We start from the raw sequence: 27957 nt of genomic DNA on the forward strand, positions 1-27957 counted from the left end.
ATTGGGCTTTCTGCCTCTGTTAAATACCCAAGAGGCACACTGAAATTTGTTAAATGTCACATTTGATGTCAGCACAGATTAAGTTTCATTTCATTAGCTGAGTGGTTCCTTCACCCACTAATGTAACTTTAACATAATACAAGCTTCAGCTATTTATATTATTTCACTATACAAAGGGTCATGTCCCAGCATAAGGAAAAACCCTTACAAAGTAGCTAAAGGGAAAGATCAACACAAAGTTTTAAAATGAGGTAACTGATTTATCAAAGTGATAAAAGGAATGGAAAAGAAAACAAATATTTCATGGTGGCAAAAGTGGACATTAGATAAGCCTTGCTAAAAAGGGCTTTTCATTTCATCACATTATGGCTCCTTATGGAGAAAGCCCACAATAACTCAGTAATAGCTGAGTGATTTTATCTGTGATTTGAGTCATAATCTGACTCAGACCCCATAAGTCTTCCAGTGCTGTTAAATCTTGCACTTATTACATAATGTGCAAATGCTGCAGGTTATTTCTTGGTTATGTCTGACTGAAGCTGTGAGGAACATTAAAGTCAAAGTGACACATGTCTGAATGACAGAATGCTATAATTTGACCAAGAGCACTTCAATTTATGTAATTTAGTTTGATTCCTCCAGACAGTCTTGCCACATGGGAAAAGTAGGCATGATTTTTGATTGTGAGTGTGTGAGTATCTGTAAAAGCCCTACATTTGCAAGTGAGAACGCCTAGATGTAAATAAAAATGGATGGAGGCGGAGCCAGAGAATTTTTATAGGGGCAAACAGGCAAACATGTTAATATTTTTTTCCCCCAGGCAAGTCACCGTGGGCCAAATGTTCAGGTTTGGTCACTTATTTTGACCATATTTATGGACATACTATAAACTATTTCTTGTTTTTGTGTATTCATATTTTTTTTATGTGACAATAATCTAAACAGTGGCTGGTTCGTGTTAATATGTGCGAGACCATCAGCTAGAGAAATTGTAACACAGTTTGAACTTGAAAAACAGTTTGTAACAATATGATGTAACTCGATGTAACTGTTAATATGGATGTGGCTACAATACAAGACAATACTAATCTTCCATTGTTTTGAGAGAGTACATTAGCTGTACATGTATAAACTGTTAAAATGATTGCTTCAAACAATACTTTCACTTTGAAATAAATACTGACCAGTAAATGCACCTGTTTCTGTATTTGTTCTTTTTTTTAAGTGTTTCCTTTATTTTAGCTTTGCTCTTTAGCTCTAGACATAGTTAAATTATATAGGATTATATAGATTTGACTCTTCGGTAGCTGCTTTTCCACCAGGTCACTGATTGCTTTCACTTTTAAAAGTAGGCTAATGTTCACCCAGGTGAAATCCATGCAGATACAGAGAGAATAATTGAACTTCAAACAGGCCACAGCCAGTTGCTGAACCAGGAGGCAACAGTGTTAATTATCAGTAGCCTGTTTTGTTAGGAGGACATGTCCTCAGTGTACAATTTTTTTAAATTTTACTGCAAGAGTGAACAATTACAAACTCTGCTGCACATTGCAGTATTAAAACTTTTCATAGAAAAGTTCATTTTTGACCTAGAAACATTATCTTGAAGCTGCCAAAGCAGCGGCCACATCAATAAACACCAAAAGCAACAAAAAAATGTCATTTCCCTGTCCATACTAACTCCATCTACAATGATATTTATAATCCAATCCAGAGCTGCAACAAAGCTGTAAATGAACTTGACTTGTTTATAACCTAGATTTTATGACATTGCTTCACTTGAAACATTAAATGCACGACTGAAGCAACGAAAGTGGCTGTTCTGCCACCAACTTTTGAAAAATGTAACACATTTTTGGACAAAATTACTTCTTTAGCGACCTATCAGTAACAACCTCTGCCTGTAACAGAAAGTTTCATTATTTAATTTGTAATAATAATAATTGATAATTGTATAAATTTGAACTTTGTAAGCATTACTTTGTTTATAGTTCATGCAGAAGTTATGAGAAGGTTAAACCTTTGCATTGCAATGTGTCAGTGTTTAAAAGTACTATTTTTTTTTTAAAGATGGCATTATCATGAGAAATCCTCATCTACATGCCAGTAAAACAAAAAAGACAAAAAAAGAGTGCCTTGAAAAATATTTTGTGTGTATAGCTTTATGTGTTTAATGTAGAATGTGCCCTGCTGTCAAGTCTTTCAGCTTTTTAGGCAAACAGATATCTTCTGAGAGTCTGTTCAACGGCTGTTGTCATGTTTGCATTCACCAAGTGTCTCTGCCCCTCTGCAGGGCTTGGGAGTTTGTCCAGGCTGCGACCGTTAAGCAATTAATCCCATGTGTCTGACACAAACTATGTGTGTTCTATGAGCTATAAGTCACCTTGCTAAGAAGGTTTGTCAGCTTGTGCCCGCACCTGAGTGTGAAGGAGTGAGAAACCTGCTAAAAAAAGACATAATTTATCATAATATATTTTATCATCTTGATAAAATCTCAGTAGGAAGCAGGCTATTTTCAGGATGTGGAATTATACGGTTTTGCAATAGAAGTAACATGAGCAGAGGTTTGTAGCTTGCTTGGACAAAGAAGCATAGTTTAACCTGAGCTAGGCCAAAAAGAAGCTTAAACTACGCAACTGCCAAAGAATGTATTTATAACATAAATGTCTGGGTTTTGGAAGATTTGTCAAGCATATACTGTAAACAAGTCCTCTCAGAAAAGCTTACTATTGTATTCATTAGAAGTCAGTACTCCAGACAAAAAGAAAAAAGAAAAGGTTTTCTGCTTTTAATGTCTGCTAGTTCTGTAAATTAGCAACCAAGATTATTGACTCGATAGGGTGTAGCTTAAAGAATAACTTTCATAGCTTTGCTTTTGTCAGCAAATCATATGAAAACTAAAACTGTATTTCTTAGTAATTCAGCCCCTCCCCAGCCCGTCTGTGCTGCTTAGTCACTAGAGACGTGGTGGAAACTTTAGAATATGCACATTCATAAAAGTAAAATATAAGATCTCTGTGCTGTATTTTTCTTATTTTACTTTTTTTGAATAAAACTTGGGGTTTAATGTACATTTGGTGAGTATTGAGGCAGCAAACTATAAGTCTGTGTGTCAAGTCAGAAGTGACCAAACTTCTAAAAGCACAATCATACTTGCTTTCCTTTTTTCAGGTACCATACATACCATATGCACCATATGTATTGAATAGGGTTGTCAGAAAAGTTCAGATTCAGACATTCCCATTTCACATTCAGTTCGCATTTGCGATACCAGCACTGCCGTCTTCACCTGCTCCAGATGACGCACACCTTCACTAAGTACCCAGGTGCACAACCTTTCCCCCCTTACTAGAAGCTGATCGCATGAACAGTAGCACTACAAACACGATGACGCATCTTAAAGACTGACGCCTTGGTCGTTATTACGACTGTTGGGAGGTCAGTAAGTCTCCTGTTTTAACAACATTTAAGTATTATACAGTTATCTGAAGTGTTGACCTTGCCACTGTCCGCATTAACATGAGCCATTTAAGTATTAGCAGTTAGCTGCAGGTAGCAACTAGTGGCTATAATAAAATGGTAATGTTAATGTGGTCTTGTCTGTCTGTAACATTAATAAACAGTATAAATTTAACAGGATAACACAGTTAACTGTAGTATTATGTTTTTAGGTTATTACTGAGCACGATGCAAAAAACAACATGAAAATCTGAATTTTCGGATTCTGAACTTGTCATCTAACACACACACACACCGAATGCACTGTGTTGTTGAGGAAAATGTGAGGACAAAGAAGTTGATATTAAGCCACGATGAGCCAGTCCTGTTGTTTCTAAACCCGGAGAAGGAGGAAACAAAGATTCTAGGTTCATTCAAGTCTCCGAAAAAAGCAGCAGCAGGGAGAATTTCATACTTTGAACCAGGAGTTAAAGCTGTATCACAACTGCTTTCATACATATGTCAGGATGTCAGGGGGGCAGTTTGAACTCATGTTGGCAGAGTTGGGACCACATCTGAGGAGGCGGATGAATCGTTTCAAAAAGCTGAAGAAAAATAAATGCTGCAAATTCGTCCAGTGAAATTACGCGGTCGGTGTGAATTTGCACATTAAGAATGGGTGAATCCAAAAAATATTTTTAAAGCACAAAATATTCTTACACATTTTACACATCTGATGTGTGAAGCCTTCAGGGTGTCATATTATGGTCACCTAATGTGTCTTCAACTGTGCTCAAGATCAAGGTCAGATTTTACCGAAACAGGATTAATTTGCTGTGGACACGACTGTGAGCCTGCTTAACTTCTCAGTAGATTTAAATTCTCATGGCTTTGTGCGATACAACCACTGACAACAAAATGCACAGTTTTCTTTCTGTGTGTCACGCATGATGATGACCTGTGACTGTAATTCTAACTGACAAAATAACACATCAAACAAAACTGTATAACTGAACAAAATCATGATGCTCATCGTTCTATACAGTTTCTCTTTATGCTGCATGTACGGTGTCATAATGAAATGAAATCATCTAGAGATTTATGCCGTAACAAAAACCCCTCACAAAACATGAATTATAAATTAAATAAAATTAATAAATTAATAAATAAATTAAATAAAAATATTGTCCTGTCAGCAACTAAAATAGCAGCCTGGAAATCTTATCCCTGTCGCTTCACTCTTAACTGAAATGGAAAGGTAAATGGAGCTGGATGTAAACCGGCCAATGCAGAGAAAATTTGGAGAAGCATGGGGTATATTCCCAGTTAGCTAGCCCATAGGGGGTTTGCTTGCCAGCCACAAAGTCCTAGAAGCAAGCCTGGCAGCGACAACCTTGAAATACTGCTGGACACATATGTGAGAAGTTATTTTCACTATCTGAACTGACTTTCACTTCAGTGGTCACTAGGACTGAAATGTGTGAAAATATCACCTCCTTCCTTTGTACAATTCACCTTTTCTGTGTAGCGGTTCCTTTCGCTGAAAAAATAGCCTACATATAGCGAATTGGCATAGTGGCACAAGAAGAAACGGGGAGCAAGGAGGGAAGGAATAAACGAGCGAAGGCAGACTTAAAACAATGGGCGGGTATTTTCTTTTCTCATTTGGCCAGAGCTTTGTTTAAATGGATTTGCATCCCTGTTGTGACATGCAAATTATTATTGAATGACCGCAGAAGCAAAAACGAAACTCCCACCAACTGCTGCATCAGACAGCTGGTATGAGATGATGCCGAGTAAGGCCTCTCTTGAGATGGTTCAAAACAGTTATGACAAAGGTGCAGTTTGTGTGCCTGTAGCAGCGATGTGTCCTTCTGCTGTTTTGTGTTTGCACAGCACCTTATATTGTAGCCATAAAATAATGCAGAGGCTTGTCACAGTGTCATAGTGAGGTTAAAATGTCAGTCTTTTTATGGATAGTGTAACTCTACAGAAAGAACTCCATACAAAATATCCAGTCCATGAGCACAGCTTCTCAACAGAGCTAGCTTAAATCGTTTCAAATCAGCCTGTGAGCCCTGTCACACTCACCGTACTCTTACAGCTCTTACATCTCAATATCCCTGAACCATCATCTCCATCAGGCCCAGCTCCCATGGCCTTTTTTTAACGACCTCCATATCTCTGACACACCTCCTGGATTACAGCCGTGTGAAAAAGACAGACATGTATGGTGGTGATGTTTGCACCCTGAATCCCTTGTGATCCAGCAGAGCTCTGGAGCCAAGCAGCTGTTGCACAAAAACACTGAACAAGAAGCAAAAAATAGGCAAGCAGCTGCCATGCTTAGCCTCTTTTTAAACTAGTCGGCCACACGGATAAAAGCAAAAGTGTGTACTCACCAAATGGTTCCATACTTGAACTGACTTGTGAGTTTACATTGACCATGTCGTCCTCTCCTTCCTCCCGAGCATATGTTTTAAATCCACTATTTTCTCCCCTCACCATAAGGTGTAAAATGTGGAAGTCTGGCGCAGGGTGCTGTAGTGCGAGAAGGGTGTTGTTGGTGCAAGGTAAGGCCGGTGTTGCTGCTGTTATCTTATTGATTTTCCTAATCTGGGCAAATGTGGGTGGGGAGGTTAAACAGTAACCAGGCTCGTATGGACACCAATCTATATAGCAGCTGTAGCTATGGCAACATGATGATAGAAACTCAAATAGACATAAAGTTATTGTGCTCTTTTCCCTCTTTCTCATCACCCGTCAGCCATTTCTCAGTCGAAGATGAAAATTGTGTAAGAATAAGAGTTTATGTAAAATAGAATGAAAGAAAGAGGGTGGGGAGGGACATAAAAGACAGAGGAGTGGAGAATGTACTGAGGGTGGCAGCAAGCACACTGTATGACGAGTGACATCATCAGTTTTGTTTTGACTGAGGAGCAAACATCACTGCCGTCATATACCCGGGGCCTGAACTCTCTGCGGATGCCAAAACATCCCCCTAATTTAAAATGTTGCCTCCCAGCAGAGATGGAAGCCCAGCTTCATTTCATTGGATGATGAGTTTAAATCAAATATATCGTTTGATTTTATTTCTTTGGCCTATAAGCTGTTGAGATGTCTGCCTTCTTTGAATGTAATGAAGCTAGTTGGCTCTTTGCCCTGTGCAGAAAAATACATTTGAAGTTCAACATTATTTTTCACCCCGATGCTTAAAGGCAAAGAATACGTGTGTCTGTCTGAGGGGATTATAGTGTAAAAGTGTAAAATCACTTTCAATTGCTAGCAAGAGTTGAAAATCATACTACAGATATCAATTTACAATGTTTACATCCTGTTACAGCGTCACAAGCCCTCCTCTGACTTTCTTCTGCTAAGTGAGACGGTTGGCGTGTAAACATGGATGCCATCCCCTCACCGGAGCTGTAAAGTTTGCAAGCTTCACGCTTCAGTTGGTTGGCAGGTACGGCTTGGTAGACAGAGATTAATTCCCAAATGAAATTGCTCACAAAATGTTATGTTTTCATCCTTGAGCTAACTGGGACACACCAAACAATCTAAATGGATAAAAAGAGACAAAATCTGTACATTTGATTTGGAAACGAGCCGTCCTTTAAGATAATTCTATATCGTGCTGGCACATTTCAGCTGCATGCAAGCAGCCATTTTTGCTCCCATAGGGAAATTTGTCATATTTTCTTTGGCCAGCTTCAAAAATATGCATTAATACTTTCTAGTTGCTTAGTTTAAGACTGGCTGAAGATTGCAAAATCCACTCTCTGCCACCTCTAAAGCTCATTAACTAACTCACTAATCCTGCTTGTTAAGTTAAAATTGCCTAAAATGTAAAAAACAGTAAGTGTAACAGCATCTAAAGAAGAACCAGATTAAATATAATGTGTTAATTTAATAGGATTAGCTTTACTAAGAAAAGGATTTTGATGTTGGTTTCTTCCGAGTTCAGTTTCTCTTGCTAATCGTCTGCAGGCATGAGGCGGTGTGGATATTCTCATGAAGATTTCATCCAGCGAGGATAACGGTGTTCTCCAAGCATCTAACTGTTTGTATCAGTAGAAACTGATTGATTGAAATTCTGAAAACAGCGTATGCAATTACCTGTAAAACCACACCTGCACAAAAATGTAGAGTAAGGAGAAACACCTTGCACAAAGAAAGAAAATTACACCCACTCTCCATTTCTGAATAGAGCTGCTAAATAAACAATCATTACAGTCAACAAAGTGCTGATCTCAGCTGCTCTTTATACTTGTTTGTGAGGGACTTTGTTTGCTTGGGAGAGACTGGTTTCTGTATCAAATGTTTTACGTTTGTGTGTGTGTGTGCGTGTGTGTGTCCACAAATCAGTTGAGCTGGGAGGCACAGCTGATTCCCTTGTATTTTAGGCCATAAAAGCTGCATTAGGCTCGGGTTTATGACAGAAAAAGTCTCTGATGGGTAAATGCTGAGCTGTAATGAGGTGAAATGCAGGACAGAAAATTTCCTGCAGCTGCAGTGAATAAACACAAGTGGTGAACAGCGAATTACTTGTGCTGAATATACAGCCTCATCAGTTATTTATAACTTAATTAATGTTCGGGCAGGCAAACAGGCAACCATAAATGCGTTGTCATTTACTGTGGGAACAGGTTCACAGTTTAGAAAGACAATCAAACATGTATATCAGGGCAAAAATGAGCAACTTGTAGCATAAAACTGCTTTTTTATTATTATTAAACAGGTTCTAACAGTGCAAATCTCCTGAAAGTCAAAGGAAATAACAGTTTGAACATTATTTTGTAACTGGAATAGAAATTCAAGTGTTGCAGTAAATTTACAGTACAAATGGTAACAGTGGTAACTGGACACAAGCGTCATTTATCCAGATTGTCTTGTTGTACAGCTTTTGTGAGTCACATTTGGAACTGTTGTGGATTCTTTTTTCCAGTTTACAAATTAAAACTCTGTGTTGTGTTAACAGCTTCTTTCTTGTGTTAAAGTCTCCTGGGTTTTTTGTTCAGTGTGCACTGGTTTCTCCAGCAGGAGCCTCCGTAGCTGGATGGACAGACAGAACATGGCTTTCCAGTCTTATACGGAGCTTCTCCCACCCAGTTTCCTCTGAAATACAAAGAAATATAATGCTAATTAACAGGTGAGATTCTGAGTGTAATAGTTAAATGAGTATTTACGCCTGTGAGAGCAGGGTTTGGGTCTGTATTGGTTCTTTCTTTTTTACTTAGAACATGGACGAAAACAGCAACCGTCTATTTTCAGTTTTTGTTTTTTGTTTGTTTGTTTATTTTTGCCAACTTCATTAAGACATTTGTATATACAAGTAAAGCTGACTTTTTGTTCTTGAAATCTGCCTCCTGTTTCCTATTTGAACCCGGTTTGAACTAAAAACATTAAACTGATCCCATATGTGTGAAATAAAACAGATCATTTGGATTTAAAGCATTTTCTAATAGTAGACTAAAACTGAAACTACAACCAACAATGATTAGCTTATTAGCATTTGCATAGAGGATACTTATTTTCTACTTTAAAAAATAAGCATCCTGTGTGTCTCGGAGGAAGCCACAGTTTTGAGCTGCATCTTCAAACTTTTGGTGAAAAAGTGAATGAGCATATTTCCCAAACGTTACTTTATCAAGTAGTTGCAGACCAGCAGCGTTGCTTCCCTCCAGGTGCTGCCGAACACGTCCATGTTGGAGCACTTCCTGACAGCGCATCCCACTCTGTTGGTGCTCGCCCACACCATCTGACACAAACCATAGACACATGTTTTCTCTTCATATGCACATAAGTCAAACCAGGGGCGATTCTAGGATCAGAGCTTTGGGGGTGCTAAGCACCCAGAGAGCTGCCCAGCCAGGCAAGATAAACCTGTCTCTGTCAGTCCCTGCATCCTTAAATATCTCCAGTTGTCCCGAGTTCTCTCTGACTGTCTCCTTGGTGCATTTAAACCCCTGTTTCTCCCTGTCCTCATCGTCTGTTGTCTTCATCTCCATTATCAGTCATCATAATTTTACCATCTCTGTGCAAGTCTGCAAATTTCTTTATTAAATCATGAGATTCTTAAATTCCTCAAGTTTTTCTGTGCCTGGGTCCTCGTCACAAAACATGACATCACTGTTTTGTACATTTTAACACAATTTAATCCCACATTTGTGAAAGAAAAGCAAAACACTTTTTTGAAAAGTTTGTAACAAAACCATCAAATCTGATAAAGGTTATTTAAATGCTGAAAAAGAAGAATGGATTGGAATAAAAATAAAAAAAAATACGTATCCTAATCTTAATTACTGGGGGAGAATAATGAATGATGCTCATAGTGAGTAAAAAGTAAACTGAGTGCATTTTTTGGACAGAGATTCACTTTTAATGTGTATGTATAATATAATACAGATAGAAAACACTCCCAAAACAGAATAAATTATTACAAATAAATTATTACAAAATATTAATAAAAAACTATAAAAATTGAGGCAACTTTGCCTGTGGTAGAATGTATACAATGTATGAAAAAATCTTTACTGCAGATACTAATTTTACTGATTTAATAATAATAATTTTGTGTTGTAAGATTTATGACTTTCATGCTTTCATAGTGGTACTTGGGAGAGCGTGACATTTTTATCAGGTGGTACACACTGTAAAAAGTGTGAGAAACACTGATAAGTGTATGTGTGCTTTTGGAAAACATTTAAAGATGCAGTATTTTGAAACAAGCTTAAAACATTTTTAGGACATAAACAGAGCATCTGCTTCTCTTTACAGCTCCTCACTCCACCAGGGCTGTTTGGCTCTTTCTGATAGTGTGCAAATGTGATGTACATACTGCGGCAGTCATACAGACAACTAGATGGTCCAAAAGTTGGCCTACCTGTTACTGGCTGAGGTTTTAGTAGAGTTGTGGCTGAACCACATAAAAATATATCATTAATTTTAATCTCCCCGATCAATTATAATGTTATGTTGGAATGTTGTTAAAGAGGGTCAAAATGTTTCAACCCAGTTTGTTTTGCAGATTCTGTATAGCAGCTTTAATATAGGGAGAACACAACTTCCAGATTGTATGAATAAAATCTTTTTTTTTTCTTTTTGTCAGTTTAACAGTTTCTGTTGTGCCTGTCACTGTTCCCTGTCTGTTTTCTTACCTGTTTCTTCCTGACCTTGTACTTTCTCCTCACATTCCCCTCTTTCCTCTCTCCCTCTTTGGACTGACAATCATACACAAACAGATTGTATTCAATTAGATGAAAATTTGCATTAATATGAAAAAAAAAAACTATTTAGATCACTAACAAAAACTCCTCTCTCAGTGTACTTTCAACCAAAAGGCAAATAACCAAACCACATGAACATCTAATAAAAGATATAAACATTGAAACACTGATCCAACATTATTCTTGATTGACGAATCATTGATTTTACACTTTTACCTGAATGTGGCTCCTTTTTTTGAAAAAACTTCCTTATATCCATTATGAACCTGGCTGTCTCTCTGTACACAAACGCACACACACACACACACACACACACACACACACACACAACAGGAGTTATAAGGTTAATGGGCATTCAGTCAGTTAGCTAGTTAGTATCCATTTCAAACAGGACAGTGGTATCAACAGCAGGCTATTGAGTTTTAGATTTTAAATAGGTTATATAAATTTCAATGGGAACAACACGACGGCCAAATGTCGCTGATTTTACTACAGAGCAGGGCGGATTATAGGGTAGCAAACATCGTGGGAAAACACGTTTTCAACACTGCAGGTTACCTGGAGTAATGTTTTTCAGCTAAAAAGAAACATGGTCTGACTCCTACCTAACTATATAAAGAGTAACTGAAGGTTAAATGCAGCTAATATGTCCTGTTTTAAGCCAGGCACTTACACCTCCGCTCTGCTGCGTCTCAGCCACCATCGCTCTGGCAGCAACCGCGCTAGAGCCAGAGCAGGGGAGAGGCGAGCTGGAACAAACCATTTTGGGAGGGGGGAGGGGTTATGTATACTTTTGTTGTTAAAATCTTAAGTCTCAACCAAGTACTGAATGCTTTTTATATTTTTAGTAGTGTGTCACATAAACAGCAAATATTGTCAAAAAAAGGAAGAAATCTTTGGGGGTGCTTTGATTCATTTTGGGGGTGCTGAAGCACCCCCAAAAATGGGCTAAAATCGCCCCTGAGTCAAACCACACACATTTACAGAGGTTAGCGCTAATTTGAAAACACAGCTGTTGTCAAAGATTGGTGTTTTCACCCACTGTAATATTTGTGATATAAACATTTTCTTTAGGTCCTTCTATTGATTATGAAAACTGCACCATGTTTAGTCCACATGACAATTTTAAAACCCGGGATGATTCATTGCTAATTGATCGATCGTAGCTCAAGAGTTGGGCGTTCGCCTTATAATCGGAAGGTTGCCGGTTCGAGCCCCGGCTTGGACTCTCGGTCGTTGTGTCTTTGGGCAAGACACTTCACCCGTTGCCTACTGGTGGTGGTCAGAGGGCCCGGTGGCGCCAGTGTCCGGCAGCCTCGCCTCTGTCAGTGCGCCCCAGGGTGGCTGTGGCTACAATGTAGCTGCCATCACCAGTGTGTGAATGACTGGATGTGTAAAGCGCTTTGGGGTCCTTAGGGACTAGTAAAGCGCTATATAAATACATTTACCATTTAATTTACAATAAGCACCAATAAACTTAAACTTACAAACATACTCTTGAAACACTTAAATTCATACAGGTTAGGCTGCTTTAAACCCAGAAATATGCATTTTAACCCTCCAAAGCAAGAAAATAGTTTAATAAAATAAAAAAGAAAAGGATCCGACCTTTTCCAGAAAGAATAGATCGTAAATACTTGATTATAATCTAAATGATGAGTTTTTCAATAACTGAAGCCACATTTTTATGGAACACATACCCTGATGGTGCTATATTTACTGTTTTAAATGTGCCTAAAGAGCTGCACACACTTTACATTATTACATTATTATGATATACAACAGAACACAAGACATCTGATGGACATGCATTGATTCTGTGTAAAATCAACAACCCTAAACAAAGAGTCCTGAGCATCACCATCATAGAGTCAGACTGAGAATATATGAAGAGACAGAAAACACAGAAAAACTGTGAAAAGCTCTTCAAAGTGTGGAGAAAACCCCCACCAGATTAGCTTAGAAAAGCTGTGTGCTATTGTATCTATAGGTGAGCTGAAAAAAAATGTATTTAATTCAGGTTTTCAGTGTTTTCTGCATTTTGAATGAATGAAATTGATGATAAATGTATTTTTTAATATGTTAACACTTAGTTTCACAGTATATACAAACATATAAATATCTAATGGTTATTATACAGCATAGGGAAGAAAAACACATGTTTAATTTTATCTAAGCTAAGATATCACTCAAATGTACTAAAATGGAATCACTGAGTATATCATACCTGAGTGTAGTGAGAGCACACTGATCCACTGCATCTGTTTGGGTAGGAGAAGTGATGCCTCTCATCGTTCCAGGACCTGACCAGATCTGTGATGGACTGGTACCTTTTAAATTATGAATCAACATATCATACATAGTGTTTGTTTTATTTTATTAATAAAAAACGATTTATGATTACAATGAGCATTCAGTGTTTCCGCAGTTTGTTAGCTATGTACTACCTTCCTGAAGTGACTGACAGGTTTTGACCCACGTATTTCATGGCCTGTGTCGGACCGTGATCCCAAACGCATCGTGAAGCCCACGAATCAGCTGACTTAGCAAGTCCCTCATCCCACAGCTGCATAAATAGCAGAAAAGGAGAACAACAGAGGAGCTGTCACTAACAACCGATCCCTAACATGACGTGACATTTTTTCCTATTCTGTATAAAACACCAAAGCCAACACACAAAGTCATACACCCAAACTATGCAGGCAATGCTCCCAAGTCAGGATCACATTATTATTGTTTTTCTCCATGGTTACTTCTATTGAAGGGCCAACAATAAAACAGTAATTTATCACTGTAACTGACTGCAGTGACTAGTGGGTGTAATGACTAATTCTGCTATTTTATATTGTTAGGTAGCACATGCAGTAAAAAGTAGCATAGCCCTCTGAAATACAATGAAGAACTTCAAAATAACATAAACAAAACTACAAAAATACCACAGAATTGTATTTAATGCAAAGTTATCAAGAAGATATTGTTTTGTCTTGAGTACTGTAGAGTATTTATTTGTTTTCTTGTCATATTTTATGTATTCTAGACTCTGACTGATTAATCAGTTGGTTGATATTATAGCCGATATTGGCTTAACACCAGTTTATTGGATTCAGCTTACATGGATGGATTTGGATGTAATTTCATAGTTTGTCCAGCAGAGGTCTCTGATTCCCCATTTTCAATGCGTTCAGCACTGTCTGCAGCACATGTAGCAGAGCTGGGGTCTTCACTATAAGCTGTCTGCTAGTTTGTATAATGAACTGCTGGAGGTAACAATCACCTCACTATTTAACCTTTTTAGTGCATTTCATACAAACAAACTGTCTATATGTGTCCATATATACAAGTGCCTCACCATGTACTCCATATTAGCAGCAGGAGGAAAGACCTGAGAGCGGACTCGGTTATGGTAATCCAGCAGGGCATTCATCTCTCTGGGTGAAATTGCTGGTTTACGTCTGCTGCGATAAGTATTGATGCCTCCAGGCATTATCCACAGAGTGGCAGCCAGCATAAGCTGAACACAAGCAGTCATCTGAGGCCTGTGGAGGAGGAGGAGGCAGCAGCTCTGAGGAGCAGAGCAGATTACATGATAGTCAAATTTACAAGTAGAAAACACAGTCAAATCCCAGGCATATGGTAATTTAATAAGTTGTGTGCTGAATTTGGTTAATTAAAAGCAAAAGAGTGTCTCATCAACATATTTGTAAAGGTGACCCTTTTTTTGCAATTATTCATAAAAGGAAAATGAGGCAGTTTAACTCTCTGGGTTGAGCAGGTGACCTTCTGCTGCAGAGATAAATACATCAGCCTGGGTTTGAGTCTGACCTCAGGGCCTTTGCTGTGTGTCTTCCCCCACTTTCTCCACACTTTACTGTCTCATGTTTCACTGTGTGCTCTCTGACAAAAGTGAAAAAAGCCCCCAAAAGGTTTTGAGGTCACTTTGCGATGTGTTTTGTTTCTATTACCTATTATTATTATTATACTTATTATTATTATTTAATAACAAAATTTGAGAAATATCATAAATCATATGGATTTTATAACAAGTCCATATCAGTTAGCAATCACACAATTAACCTTAACAACTACTTGAAGGACAAACGAAGTATAAAGTTGGTGTAAGATGAAAAATTTGTTAAATAACAAGAATGTCAATACATTTCAGTATACCTCAATTTAATGCATTTTCCCAATCAGAAAAGATCATTTTACCCATCCACTGCTTGTTTTTGTTTTGTTCTTATTTTTGGTGATCTTCAAAAAAAGTATGAGTCAAGAAGTATTGGTAGTACACAGCAAGGTATTGATAAAAACCATTAGAACAGGTCAGAAACCATGCATCACATTGTCGCTGTTTGCTAAAAGATTAAATGTTCAATTAATTTAAAAACTTCATTATCACATGTTCATTTTCTTTGCAGTCTTCAATCATGCCTTGTACACAGTGCGTGGAATAAGCTGAGCCTCGTACCTGCATCAGTGGATCCTTTCACAGAGTCAGACGAGCTGCAGAGGAGCTCCTCACTTCAGAGTGAGCGTTTGCAAACAAGCCCGTTTGTCATGTGTGGCAGGCAGTTTTAACTGAAGCACAAACCCTCCTGTATGCTGACTTCTTCTTCTTCTTTCCTGAAAATTTATTGTCTGTCTCTTTCGTTCTCCTTACTTCACAAACACAGGAAATTACGTCTGAGAACATGAATCTCAATCATAAAATATTTTACCGACTGCCATCATTTTTGACAGGGTCAGAACCACATCTGATTTGATTTATGAAAGGACTTTACTTCAACCTCTGTATTTATCAGCAGCAGCAAGTAAACATTTTCATAATGAATCATGCATTTTATATGTTTTAACTTAATATTATTGTGCATTATTCTTAATTAATAATGCAATCTTGGTTATATTATGTTGTTGTACATCTGACTTTGCAGTAATTTCTAAGTGTGGACAAGAGGAGTTAGAGTTGTGGTTTTAACACCTTATGATAAATACTGTTCAGAAATAATTATTACTGGAATCAATAACAGATATATTTATATTAAATAAAATAGGAATTCAGAATTTCAGAGCTTGAGGCTGGTTTATAAGAGATGTTTTAGTTTCCTTACCTCGCTGGATTTCTTCAATAAAAAATACAATAAAAAGCTGAATAAGCAGGATAATAGGAAGCTTGTAGGAGATGGGCAAAGAATGTGCATTTAAGAAAAAGGAGGGAGAAAGTGGCTGCAGACTCAGGGTTTATCTGCAGCTATTGTGCACTGCATCACCTGGATCTACAGGTAATGGTGTCAGAGAGATGACACAGGGGAAAGCACAAAACTGGACTACAAAATTATGAAATCTTTACTAGATATAAATTTTGTCAGTGATGTCATGACCATATCATTGATCATGTCCAGACTGCATGCAGTGCAGCTGATATTTTTAGAGCTCTCGGTGAATGTCCCCTTGTATTTATGCTTCTGCTTGGCATGCTGGATATTCTCCATTGTGTCAAAAAACACAGATCCTACTAGTTTAGGGATGAAGCTGCAAGGATGCACGTCTATAGGGCAGCGGAATCTGCTGGTTTTAAATGCACGCACTACAATATTTTTCCAGCACATTCCATACTTTATATCATTTCTGCTGAATGTTCAACTCTCGACCACTTAGGCATGAATAGGATGCTCTCTGCAGTGGTGACAGTCTTACCCTGAGAAAGCAATTCATGTTCCAAATTTTATTTTTCTATGGAGATCAAGTGATTATTATAGCAGCTAACATAATAAAATACTTTATTTCATCTTGAAGTTTCATCTGGTCTTCAAGGTCATAATTTATCTTTGTTAGAATTTTTCATTTTAGGTTGTTCCTCCAGTGTGATTACCTGCCCTTTTTGGGTCGCCCATGTCTTAATGTCCTGCCCACTCTTTGTTTCTCCCTTTTTCTGTGCCAGTATTTTGCTTCATCTGTGAGTCTTCAAGTGATTTATGAGGTCTTTTATTTTCTGCACCATCTTACTGAGATATATTTGAGCGGGTTTCACAGAAATCCTGTTTACTGCACATTTTTATTATACTTTATGCACATGGCTCTGCTTTGTGCATTGGAATACTGTGTACATCTTTACTTGCTGTCACAGTCAGTGGTCATAGGTGCATTACTTAGCATTATTCTTGTCTAGATCATCTACCCCTGCTTTTCCTATTTGCCTTGTTAGTACAGCAGAAGAGAAAGACTCAACATCAATCGCCACATTTTGTCTGAAGATTCCACTATGTCACCTGGCTGGTCAGGTAACATAGTGTAGCCTTTAAAGTCATGCAACATACGTCCATATAGGCTCCTATACATTGTGATTTGTGTGTGAAATGCACAGAAAGGCAAAAAAAACCTTGAACGCACACAAGGTCAATGTCACATTGTGTTGCTGATCCTTTAAACTCAAGCACTTTTTCCACTTGCCTGTCTATAACTGGCAACTGTTTATTTTTTATATCTACTTTCTATCTACTTGCACTTTATCATATTAGTATTGTTCTTGATTTTTTGTTCAAATCTCTTTAGCATTCTGTCAGTGGAGCTGAATGAACTTAACGTACTGGATGCAAAGACCCAACTTTTAAAATTAGCATCAGCCACATGCGTGACAGTTTTCGCACATAGTTGATATATAAGTCGTCACACATCAAAGAAGGGAGAATATATCCATCAAACCTGGCTGTTAAATATCAAAAAAGAAGGAAAGAAAAAGGTCAAGCAGCACAGGCTCAAAGTATATTTATTCAGTCATCTGGTGCTTCCCACTGACAGAGGAGAAAAGTTAAAGTGTGGCTGTACTGCAGAGTATTTGCCAGCCTCAAAGGAAAGAAAGGTATTGTGATAAAATCTTTAAAGCTGAGCTACTATTCACTAACACTGTAGGAAACATCACATGGGGGCTGCAGCATAAACCAGATATATACAAATATAAAACCATAACACTTAAAATACATGCAGAGGCTGTTTGACATTAGAATAGATTTATAAAAGCAGGGATCAGGGTAACTATGAGAAAATGATAAGTGGTGAAAAAATGTTTTGCTTTTGCAATTTTAGAAAAATCTCTGTTAAAATAAGGTGGGTGTGATTTGCTAAAACTTTAGTTTGCATCTTTTCAGGTGATTAGTATTTAATTTTAACATTTTTAGCCCTTTTCAAAAATTTTAAACATATATTTATATGTATTTATATACTTTTTAATGGAAATTATTGGCTGTCGTTTAATAACAATGAATACAAATATATCAGAAGTTTATTTTTCCTAAATGCACAAATGAACTGCAGAAATGATTTTAAACATGGTGCTCCGTGGGGTATTAGTTCTCAAGAGTCTGGAAATTTGAATGGTGAAACTTCACCAGGGTGGTCAGAAATAGGTCAAACCTTGGAGAGGATAATTATCTGGCTGGACTAGACCAGTTTTATTTTGGTTTTTGGAGTCCCTCTCTTACTGCCTGCAGCATGACATCATCTGGTTCGATGCACTGCAGGACAGTTACATGCAAACGTCCCTGTGACATTGCAGATCAATCTGAAAGGAGATGAGAAGAACTCATTGACCTCTATATTTACCTCAAGAGAAGCAGAAAACACACCTGTGCAGTGATGATTACTGCAGGATATTGTTTTAGTTTTCCATCTTGTTCTTTACATTTGCTTACGTCTTTATCACTTGAGTAAGGCCCTCAAAAGTTTAGTTTCATCAAATGTTTTGTTTTGCAAAAAGATTCCTTCTTTCAATCTAACTATAGAAATCTGAGGCATGATTCAATCAGGTCTTGAGCTGTCTGAAATGTAATCTGAAACCATTTAATCTGGATGGGGGTTTTTTTGCCTCCTGACAGAGTTTGTAGTTTGGCAGCAATCCTTGAAGAACAATCAGCCAAACCGGAGGCATGCTTGGAAAATTGCTTTTTAGAGAGGCTTGTTTGCCAAGTCAGAGTGCACTGGGGACAAACTTTGTCCTTCAAGGGGAGATTTATTTTACTCCAGTATAATCACAATCAGTCAGCAGGATTCAGTTTTACAAACATCAGCACCAGCTCTCATCAACACTTGCATTAATTACCTTGAATTGTATGTGTAGACAGTGAAAATATATGCATATGATTTGCATTTATATCTATTTTTTTAGTTAGTATTATTAAATACATTTTTTAAACTGTTAATTACATGAATATATTCTGTTGCATGTAAAAACAGAAAAACTGGGAGAAAGAAATTAAATTTGACCCAGAAACAGAACTCTTTTAGCAACTTTTCCAGTAGATAAATAATGTAGATTGCATCACAATGATGTCGGTTTAATGAGGAAGACATACCACACGTGGAAATAAGGGGAATTTGACCAAATGCTGTCAAAGAAGTGTCTTTTAAGGTTCAGGGAGACGGGATCACATTTTTTGAGAAGTATACAGAAGATCTTCCTTCCTTTCTTTCTTTCTTTCTTTTTTCTCGGATCATCTAAGTGAGTTCAGTGAATTCATTGTACTGAAATGGCCTCAACGGTCCCAAATCCAACAGGTAGACGTGGAGATTCACAATATGGAGCTGCAGCCGACATACCGGCAGGAACTGTGTGATGCTCATCTCAGAAGGAACCAAAATCTCTGAAGGATGTTTCTAGCACCTCCAAGGGTAGCTGTTGCTCAGGAGTAGAGCAGGTTGCCTGATGTGCAGATGTTTATAGAGGTGTTCCTTTTTTGTTTTCTTCTTTTTTTCCCTGTCCCGTTTGGATCTTTAGCCATCAGAATTGTTGTCTGGAGGCCAAAAAAGATGCCTAGCAGGTTTACTTTACCAAGTGGATCATCATGGCCTTGCCTGGCTGGTCTTGGTTTTAGGACTGTGGTTTAATTGTTTTCCTCCATTTATTATGTTATTTTGGGTTAATATGTATATCTACGAAAACATATGTCAGATACAAAGAAAGTGAAAGGAAAGGAAGTGTTAAGAAGAAAGTAGCACATCATCCTGTACAGTGGGGGCGCTATCCATTTGAATTTACCGTTTGTAGTCTGCCGTTAAAAACAGAAAGAAGAAAAATAACATCTCATTGGTTGACCTGCAGTGACGTCAAAGCAACGTACCCCTCCCCGCCGGTGTAGAGCAACGGTCAGTAGCGTCAACATGGCGTCGTTGGATGTCATTGTGGATAAGTTGGTGGTACTGTGGAGGATACCAGCCGTCCGACAGAAGTTCCCCTGGAGTTTTTTGCTCATCTCGGTCGTGGGGTCCGTCCTGAAAGAGCTGGAGTCCGTTCCGCAGACGTATTTCAGCAGCAGCAAAAACGCCCTGAACGTGTAAGTATGACGACGCGATTGATTAGCTAACACAACCGATTCATTCAAGCTCGTGGGCACACCTGGCGTTCACTTTAAGGTGACTTAAAAGCACCTTTATAATTTTCTTTTTTAATGTTTTAATGAATTTGGCAAGACTGGAGAGATGTAGGTCAAGGGTGAACTGTTCAACTGTCGGGCTAATGAAGTCCTATTTGTTGAACACAACTCAAAACAAACAAAAACTGCTTGGCTTACCTGGATTTTGTAGGAGCAGAAACTGGCAATTGTTATTATTTATGTCCTACTATTTATATTTTTGTTCTATGCACAGCTAGTGTGGAGCATCCACAATTTCGTTCTACATGTACAATGACAATAAAAAGCTATTATATTCTATTGTAAAAAGAAAACTGTACATATGTACCAGTATATGTGCTGGTGTGTCAGATGGTTAGAAACAGAGGTAAAAACCTGAAAATCCAGAATGTTTATGCATAAACATTCTGAAGTATGCAGAATGTTTATGCATAAACATTCTGCATACTCCAGGTTTTTACCTCTGTTTCTAACCATCTGTAACACCAGCACATATACTGGTACATATCTACAGTTTTCTTTTATGCATAAACATTCTGTATTGGCCCAGGAGTATGAAGTATACAGTATACATTCTGTGTACATATGAGATTAACATTAACTTTATCTTGAAGTGGTAAAGTGTTTCATCAGACTGCTCTGTTTGTCTTGCAGGTATTTTGTTAAAGTGTCCTGGGGCTGGACGCTGCTGCTGCTAACCCCCTTCCTCCTCCTCTCCAATGCCTCCTTCAACAGGAGCGTCTCCTTTCTCGCCCGGCGGCTGCTTTCTCTGGTGGTGGCAACGGCTGTCTGGTACGTCTGCACAGAGACCTTCTTCTACATCGAGGATGTGACCGGTTCTTGTTACGAAAACAGCTTGGTAAAGGTTGATTACAAGGAGTTCACATCGAAAGCTGTCTGCAGGCGGGCTGGATTCCACTGGGTTGGCTATGACATCTCAGGACACTCCTTCATTTTGGCGTACTCCACCCTCTTCATCATGGAGGAAATTGCCCCGATGAGCTCTCTCAATACCACCAGCTTGTCTGGACTTCCCAGGAAGGTCTTGAGCCTGCTGTATATAGCCTTGAATCTTATCATGATCATTTGGGTGTGGATGTTCACGTGCACCTCTGTTTATTTCCATGACCCATCTCACAAGTTGTTAGGAACCATATGTGCCCTGCTGGGGTGGTATTTAACATATCGGGTTTGGTATGTAAAACCAATGTCACCAGGACTCCCCCCTCAGCGCCACCCAAAAGAACAGAAGCCGCATGCCTAAGCTGAACACACAAGTAAAATCATCCTCGAAATAACACACTACATTTGACGCTATCTGCATCCAGGTCCAAGCCAGCAACTCTACTTGAAGCTATTTTAAGTAATTCCCCTCTTCACAGGCTGGCCACCTTGTACACAATGACTTACTTGCAATTCTTCATCTGTTTGGCAGCTGCTGATTCCAAAATGACTTGTAATCTGAGATAAAAGCACAGAGCTGCTCTGCTGCCCAGCTTCAGTCCTCTCACCTTCAGCCTCAAGGTTCGCTATTATTTGCCTGACTTATACTGCGTTAATCCTAACTGAGTATTTGCAGTTTTTAGATATGTATGGGAACAGTTGAGAATGTTTACAGCTCCAGTTGTATAGCACTGATGATGTGTGTTTTTTTTGCAAACCAATGTACAGTAAATGTTCATTGTTATTTATTTAGAAAGCTTTGAACAAGTCATTGTAATCCAGTGAAGCTGCATTTCATCCTGCGTGTAATATTTTAAATCAGTTTTTTTTGATTGTGAATGGTTTGGGGTCAAAGTAACTGTGTCAACATTATGTGTAGTTTAAGTTTGTTCAGCGATGTAGAATGTGGTTAGGAATAAGAATTTTAATATATTTAATTAAGAAATATCATTAAGGTTGGAAATATTCAGTATTGAGCTTTAACTAACATTTATTTTCATCATTAATTGATATAAAGAGGTTTTTTTCCTGTTAATTATTTCATGAAAAAAATGCCTAAACTGTTTAAAGGAAACTATTTTTATGTTTTTAAACTAAGATATAGTTTAAAAACATGGGAAAAAGCAGCTTTATGCTTATGTTGCCATCAGCTTTTGAAACACTATCTATTTTTATTTTAACTGGTCTTTAAAAGACAAATCAGACCAAGATTAATATTCCTCTGTGCCATAATTTTCTGTTTCTGAACAGATCTATCAAAAATGCTGAACAGTGTAGTTTACTAGGATTCAGCTTCAGATTTTCCTTTTCCATAAAGTTTATAGTTAGAGTTGGGTGACCCTGAATCATCCCTTATGCTGCTAGACGACTTCCCATAATGCACTGAGTACTCTCCACTTTACACGTATTTATTGGTCACTGCTGCATGTCATTAACTTCTGTAGTTTGTGTTTGGACCTGCTTGCTGGTCGTGATCTCTCTGTATTCTCCCTGTCTTGCCCTACTTAACCCTCAAACCCCAACTGGCCTAGGTTAGCCCTCTCTTCCTTTTTAAAAGGGAGTTCTTCCTCCTCGTTGTCACTAAGTGCTTGTAGGGGATCATCTGATGGTCCTTAGCTCACGCTATGAAGCACCTTGATCTGTGTTATTTGGCCTTATATGAATAAATCAGAATTCCCACTTATACAATCTTGCTTCCTTAAACACTCACCAGTACATCTCTGGTAAAAACCACAGCATAAATTTCACTTTAAAAGCTGAACTTTTATATTTTTGATTTATACAGGAAGTAGGAGCCTGACTTTTTTGAGCTATGAGGAAAAATATAGAATGACACCAGTCATATTTTGTTACAGTTCTGCTTACAAATATGTAAATCACAGAAGAATGTTTCAGTTTTCTACTGTTGGGATTTATGTATCAAATATAAAAAATCGACTTTCTCCTCCGTGCAGGAAGCTCTGAGTTTTTATCCAAATAAACCAACAAAAAAAAGTTCCATTAATTATTTTCATTATTTATTGGTCATTGATGGCAACTGAATAAATTAAGGCTTATGAACAAACATCATAAAAAGCACCATAAATAAATGCATATATAGAAATATAAAAAATAAAAAGTAAAAAATAAAAAAATACTATAGTGAAATATAATGGCCACAAATCACAACTGGGATTCTTTCGACTTGAAATCTTTGTTGGATCCAAGAAGTACAGATCCGACCCCTCGGGTAGATTCAGTCAGAGGAAGCAGCGGAATCGTAACAGCTGTGCTTGCAATAATCAAAATGTACCAAGCGTTTACAGTGATTGGCTGGTTATGACGTTTCTTGGCATTTTCGCCCACAGTGTCAATTATTGAACCGTTTTAGCATGAAAATCTCAACATGAATGAGAACACAGTTAAACTAATTATTTGATTTATTTGTAACTGGACACATATCTCCTCTTTTGCTTGCTTTCAAACTTTAGAAATCTCATTTACCTCCCTTCTGAACATCTTGAAATCAAGTACTTTAATGTGTATCTCAAATGTCTTCTTTTCAGACAAAAAGGATTTATTGATCTCACTGGCCGCCCTGCACTCTCCATATCAAAAATTAAACTGGGTACACTTTGGTTTTCTTAATAAAAAACTGATTCTGCTACAAGACATGAAACAGCAACAAACTTCTATTAAAGGAGTACTGATCATTGTCTTTGGTTCAGCCTTTTCTGTTGCAGTTAGATGTTAATCACCACCTGCAGAGGTGAGTTTGTGTGACAGTAGAAAACTCTCCATGACCTCTGTTATTTATTAATATCTTGAGCAGCAGTTATAATGAGAGAAAGAATCGCTGCACTGTGAGTTCTTACTGCAAGAATGTCGGTAATAACCAGCCAAGAAAAAGCAAAAGCAGCTTACAACTCCAGCCAGCACCTCACAACAATGAGTTAAACCCAAAGAGCGCACATGATAACATGGTTTTTTAAAAAAAAAGCACGGACATCTGGTAAAGAAACACAAAGTGGTTCCCGTCAAGGGTTAACTTAATGTGGAGTAAGAAAAATAAACTGCATTAAGAAACAACGAGACAGCTGGGAAGGCTCTCTGTTTCTCACCATCGTGCTCCTTAAGCCTTCAGATGAGTCAGCTTTTTCCTTCCCTCGTTCCCGTTGTTTAACCTTTAAGCTCATTAAAAATTAAACATGGTAAAATAAATGCGACCGTGTGTAATTAAAAATATCTATCTGTTAAAAACAATCTTGCATCTGTCAGGAGGAAGTCAGCAGAGACAAACAAACAGCAGTGAATTCCAGTGCGTTTTTTTCTTGCTCAGTATTGCTGAGGGACCGTCTCAGACGCGGTGCAGTGCAGGTGATTCAAAGGTTACAGTTACCAACTGAATATTTAGAAATCTGTGGCTTAGTCACGTCATAAATTCTGCCTCTGGGCCACAAAAAAAACCCTCAGTGTACACAATACGAAAGTAACCCATGCAATGAAACATACATCCTAACCCTAAGTCATCACTATTGTGCCATAGATGCAGAATTTATTATTTTGCTATCAGTAGAGCCAAGTGTAACTTTTCAAACACCCAGATTTTCCTCTGCTCTGCGACAAGATAGTGACAGTGGACCACTGTGTGCTGTGTGATCTGTGGTGCTCTAAATAAACTGACTCTGGACACACGTGTGCATGTCTCTGTGTGTTATTACATATTGGGTGTACAATAAGTTAAAGGAGCACTTTTATAGTTTGGGAGATTTTTCCACTTTATTTCTGAGGGTTAGATGAGAAGATGGGCACTGCTTTTATTGTGTGCATGATCATGAAGCTACAGCTGCTTAGCTCAGCATTAAGACTGGAAACATTTGCATGAAATGACGGTCTTTTCGAAGACACACACACTGTTTTGCACCTTTAGTTTCCCTAACATGCTTCCATCAGGAGCAAGGTTTAGTCCCCCAAAAGAAACACAAATAGACAAAAGCAGATTTCTTCTTCTGCTCTTTTTTTAAACGTTCTTTTTTAACCTTTCCCCTTCGTGATTCGTTGTGACACTGGAAGATATTCATATCTTGTAATGTGACACACTTTATGTATGTTTGATACTCTACTTTCGGGGCGATCGTGGCTCAAGAGTTGGGCGTTCGTCTTGTAATCGGAAGGTTGCCGGTTCGAGCCCCGGCTTTGACAGTCTCAGTCATTGTGTCCTTGGGCAAGACACTTCACCCGTTGCCTACTGGTGGTGGTCAGAGGGCCCGTTGGCAGCCTCGCCTCTGTCAGTGCGCCCCAGGGTGGCTGTGGCTACACTGTAGCTTGCCATCACCTGTGTGTGAATGGGTGGATGATTGTGTGTAGTGTAAAGCGTTTTGGGGTCCTTAGGACCAAGTAAAGCGCTTTACAAATATACATTTACTTGAAAAATAGGGCTAACCATCAGGTAAAGTGGAACCGACACAATCTGACTGGACCACTCAAAGCATTTCCACTACAAACCAAACATTCACATTTTCAAACAGCACTTTGTCTCACTCACATCCACACCTATGGCCAATTTAGAAGCAAAAATTAACCCAACGTGAACATCTATGGAGCTGCTGAAAGAAAAACCCAGCACATAGTGAGTGCTCCCAGTCAACAGGGCAAACCACCACACCGCAATGTCATGCCACCCAAAGTGGAGTGGCAGTTTAATTCATTAGAAATGTGTTAAGTGATTTGCACCACTTAAGCACAATATTGACTGAAGCGCGCCTTCCATCATTATCCTAATTATCTGCTTAGTTTATAATATATCAGATTCTACTGTCCTTACGCCGGGCACATTGCAAAATATAGCTAATGTGTTTGTGTTTAATCAAATTACACGTGGAGTGTGACAATTTCACTGAATTATCACAAGCTGAGTGTGATAATTTGATTAGTCCTAGTATGTTAACAGTGAAGCATAATTATGTTTTTCATATTTAAATGAGACAAAGGCATTTACTGGTGTTGGCTTCTGTTTCACGTTCTATACCTAGCTGGTGCTGGTATTCACATTTCTGTGACAGAGCGGCTGTTTCGCTTGTTTTCAGTGTTTAAACTAAGCTAATCACCCTCTTGGCCTGTAGCTTCATATTTAACACCTACGCAAAGAGTAGTATCGATCTTCTCATCCACGCCTCATCAATAAAGCCAATAAGCACATTTCCCAAAATGTCAAAGCATACCTTTAAAGTTTGCCTCCATCCTTTCATCATTACATGTGGCAGTTTCTGGCAGCACAGCACTTTTCAGAAAGTAATCGTCATGTACGTGTCCCTGTGGTTTTACTGGTTATACCTCAGGTAGATGGAGGAGTGAGGAGCAGGTATGAGTAATGACTATAATAGTGGCATGCGAAGGTCAGTCAACCCCTGTTGTTGTTGTGTTTAAAGTTTTATCTGGGTTTTTTTTTTTCACTTTAAGATTTCAGTGCAGGTGGACCTGATGCATGCCTTCAACAAAAGTTAAATGAGGACTTGCATGCACAAGAGCTGCAAGTTTCCAGTAATTAAACTTTAACGAAAGGCCTTGATTACCAGAAAATGTGCTGTTAAGAATTTATTATGGAATGTTTTAATATTTCTTTGTTCACCCAGGTAAGTAATAGTGTTCTCTATATAGATTCATTATGTTTTCCTGCAGTCATAAAACATTACAGAAAAGTTTAAACATCACACAAATACACAGACATATAACACAACAAGTGGGCATTCACTACATGTATTTCTTTTTTAAATACCAGTAGGCAAAGTAGCCCATCCCGCCCAGTGAACCCATGAGAAAAGAGGCCCCGAAGAAGGACGGCGGCTTCTTTTTTACCATCCGGAAGGCGTTGGGTAGGACTGCCGACAGGAGGGTCGTGTGGATGTCACCCAAGACCTTTCGAAAAGCGTAGCGTTTTTGCACACGCACAAAAAAGGACTGCAGGTTGGGCCGGCTGCCGTCCTCCCAGTATTTCTTAGAAAGTCCCAAGAACTTGAGCCTGTGCAACAAGGCTCCGAGGCAGATGTCAGCTAGTGTAAATTCAGGTCCACAAAGCCACAACTCACACTTTTGGCCTGCGAAGCAAAGAATGCGATAACATCACTATAGAAAACGTCTGGGTTGTGCTTTGATATTCATCATTTGGACATACCTTGATACTCTAGTTTTCTTTTCTCCAGTTCAGCTTCCACTTGATCTAAAACCATGGCTAACTCCCCCAGAATTTTCTTCAGGTAGTTCACATTATCATGGTCCAAGATTTTTGCCTGTCAATTAAACAAGTAAAAAAGTAGCACGCATTAAACTGATGTTTTAATGTTAAATTCAAGTGATAAATTGTTATAAGTTGACATAAATCGAGCCTTTCCCAGCCCCCTTTTAGGCAAGCGTAGCTTCTTATTTAGCAGGACTCAATTTAAACTGTTTTAACTGCAGATGGTGTAATTGTTAAAGCAGCAGTAATTAGTTTTTTGTAGTTTTGATAACACTGAAATTTTAGCTAGCAGGGAACATTCCCACAAAAATAACAAACCTTACATAAACTTTGTAATTCTGTCTTTAAGAAAACATTCATTTGAAGCACTATTTCAAATCGTAACAACGTTCAAAGAATGGTGTTAAGTTGCAAGTTATAAAATGTCCTTATACATATTTATGACAATAAAAAAAACAGTATTACAATTTATGAACAAAAGGTATTCTGAATGAAAGATTATGAGACTGTGTCATGGATGTTACTGGATAACATTTATAAACTATGTCATTTAAATCAGGTTTTATGATAGATTGACACATTGCAGTGAAATGATTTCTAATGCCACAAGGAAAAATATCAAATTTGGAGACTACACTAAAAGTGTTTCACATATTTTCAGGAAATAAAATGTGTCATTTTAACATTTAGCCTAAAATGCTGAAAACATACATTTTAAATTTGATATTTTGACACG

General features: G+C 38.1%; 3 protein-coding genes across 3 annotated transcripts in view; 1 reads left to right on the plus strand and 2 right to left on the minus strand.

Annotated features, from left to right (window-relative positions):
• Positions 1–8378: 8378 nt before the first annotated feature.
• Positions 8379–15201, minus strand: r3hdml (R3H domain containing-like). The gene is made up of 6 exons (XM_087833865.1): positions 15133–15201; positions 14014–14226; positions 13112–13230; positions 12892–12994; positions 9081–9196; positions 8379–8553 (listed from the first exon to the last, which is right to left on the minus strand). The coding sequence occupies exons 1-6, from the start codon at positions 15136–15138 to the stop codon at positions 8430–8432; spliced, it is 681 nt and encodes a 226-aa protein (XP_087689991.1). The 5' UTR covers positions 15139–15201; the 3' UTR covers positions 8379–8429.
• Positions 15202–19741: 4540 nt separating this feature from the next.
• fitm2 (fat storage inducing transmembrane protein 2) lies at positions 19742–23012 on the plus strand. Its single transcript, XM_006793997.3, has 2 exons — positions 19742–19987; positions 20720–23012. The coding sequence occupies exons 1-2, from the start codon at positions 19815–19817 to the stop codon at positions 21327–21329; spliced, it is 783 nt and encodes a 260-aa protein (XP_006794060.1). The 5' UTR covers positions 19742–19814; the 3' UTR covers positions 21330–23012.
• Positions 23013–27957, minus strand: part of gdap1l1 (ganglioside induced differentiation associated protein 1-like 1) — a 28343-nt gene continuing 23398 nt past the window's right edge. The window contains exons 5-6 of the mRNA XM_006793995.3: positions 27159–27273; positions 23013–27081 (exon numbers count right to left, since the gene is read on the minus strand). Of these exons, the coding sequence (XP_006794058.1) occupies positions 26738–27081; positions 27159–27273 (459 nt within the window). The 3' untranslated portion in view covers positions 23013–26737. The remainder of the gene's footprint in view (positions 27082–27158; positions 27274–27957) is intronic.

The sequence above is a fragment of the Neolamprologus brichardi genome, chromosome 20 (genome assembly GCF_056152115.1).
Source record: "Neolamprologus brichardi isolate AB-2024 chromosome 20, ASM5615211v1, whole genome shotgun sequence".
Classification (NCBI taxonomy): Eukaryota; Metazoa; Chordata; class Actinopteri; order Cichliformes; family Cichlidae; genus Neolamprologus; species Neolamprologus brichardi.

What these genes read in the sequence shown, in the direction of transcription:
- r3hdml (XM_087833865.1), bottom strand. An exon ending in TGTGCTCTCACTACACTCAG is followed by an intron (nt 9,197 to 12,891) that starts GTATGATATACT and finishes GGTTTGTGTCAG; the next exon opens with ATGGTGTGGGCGAGCACCAA. An exon ending in GTCTGCAACTACTTGATAAA is followed by an intron (nt 8,554 to 9,080) that starts GTAACGTTTGGG and finishes TTTGTATTTCAG; the next exon opens with AGGAAACTGGGTGGGAGAAG.
- fitm2 (XM_006793997.3), top strand. Translation starts at nt 19,815, where the DNA reads ATGGCGTCGTTGGATGTCATTGTGGATAAGTTGGTGGTACTGTGGAGG. An exon ending in AGCAAAAACGCCCTGAACGT is followed by an intron (nt 19,988 to 20,719) that starts GTAAGTATGACG and finishes TTTGTCTTGCAG; the next exon opens with GTATTTTGTTAAAGTGTCCT.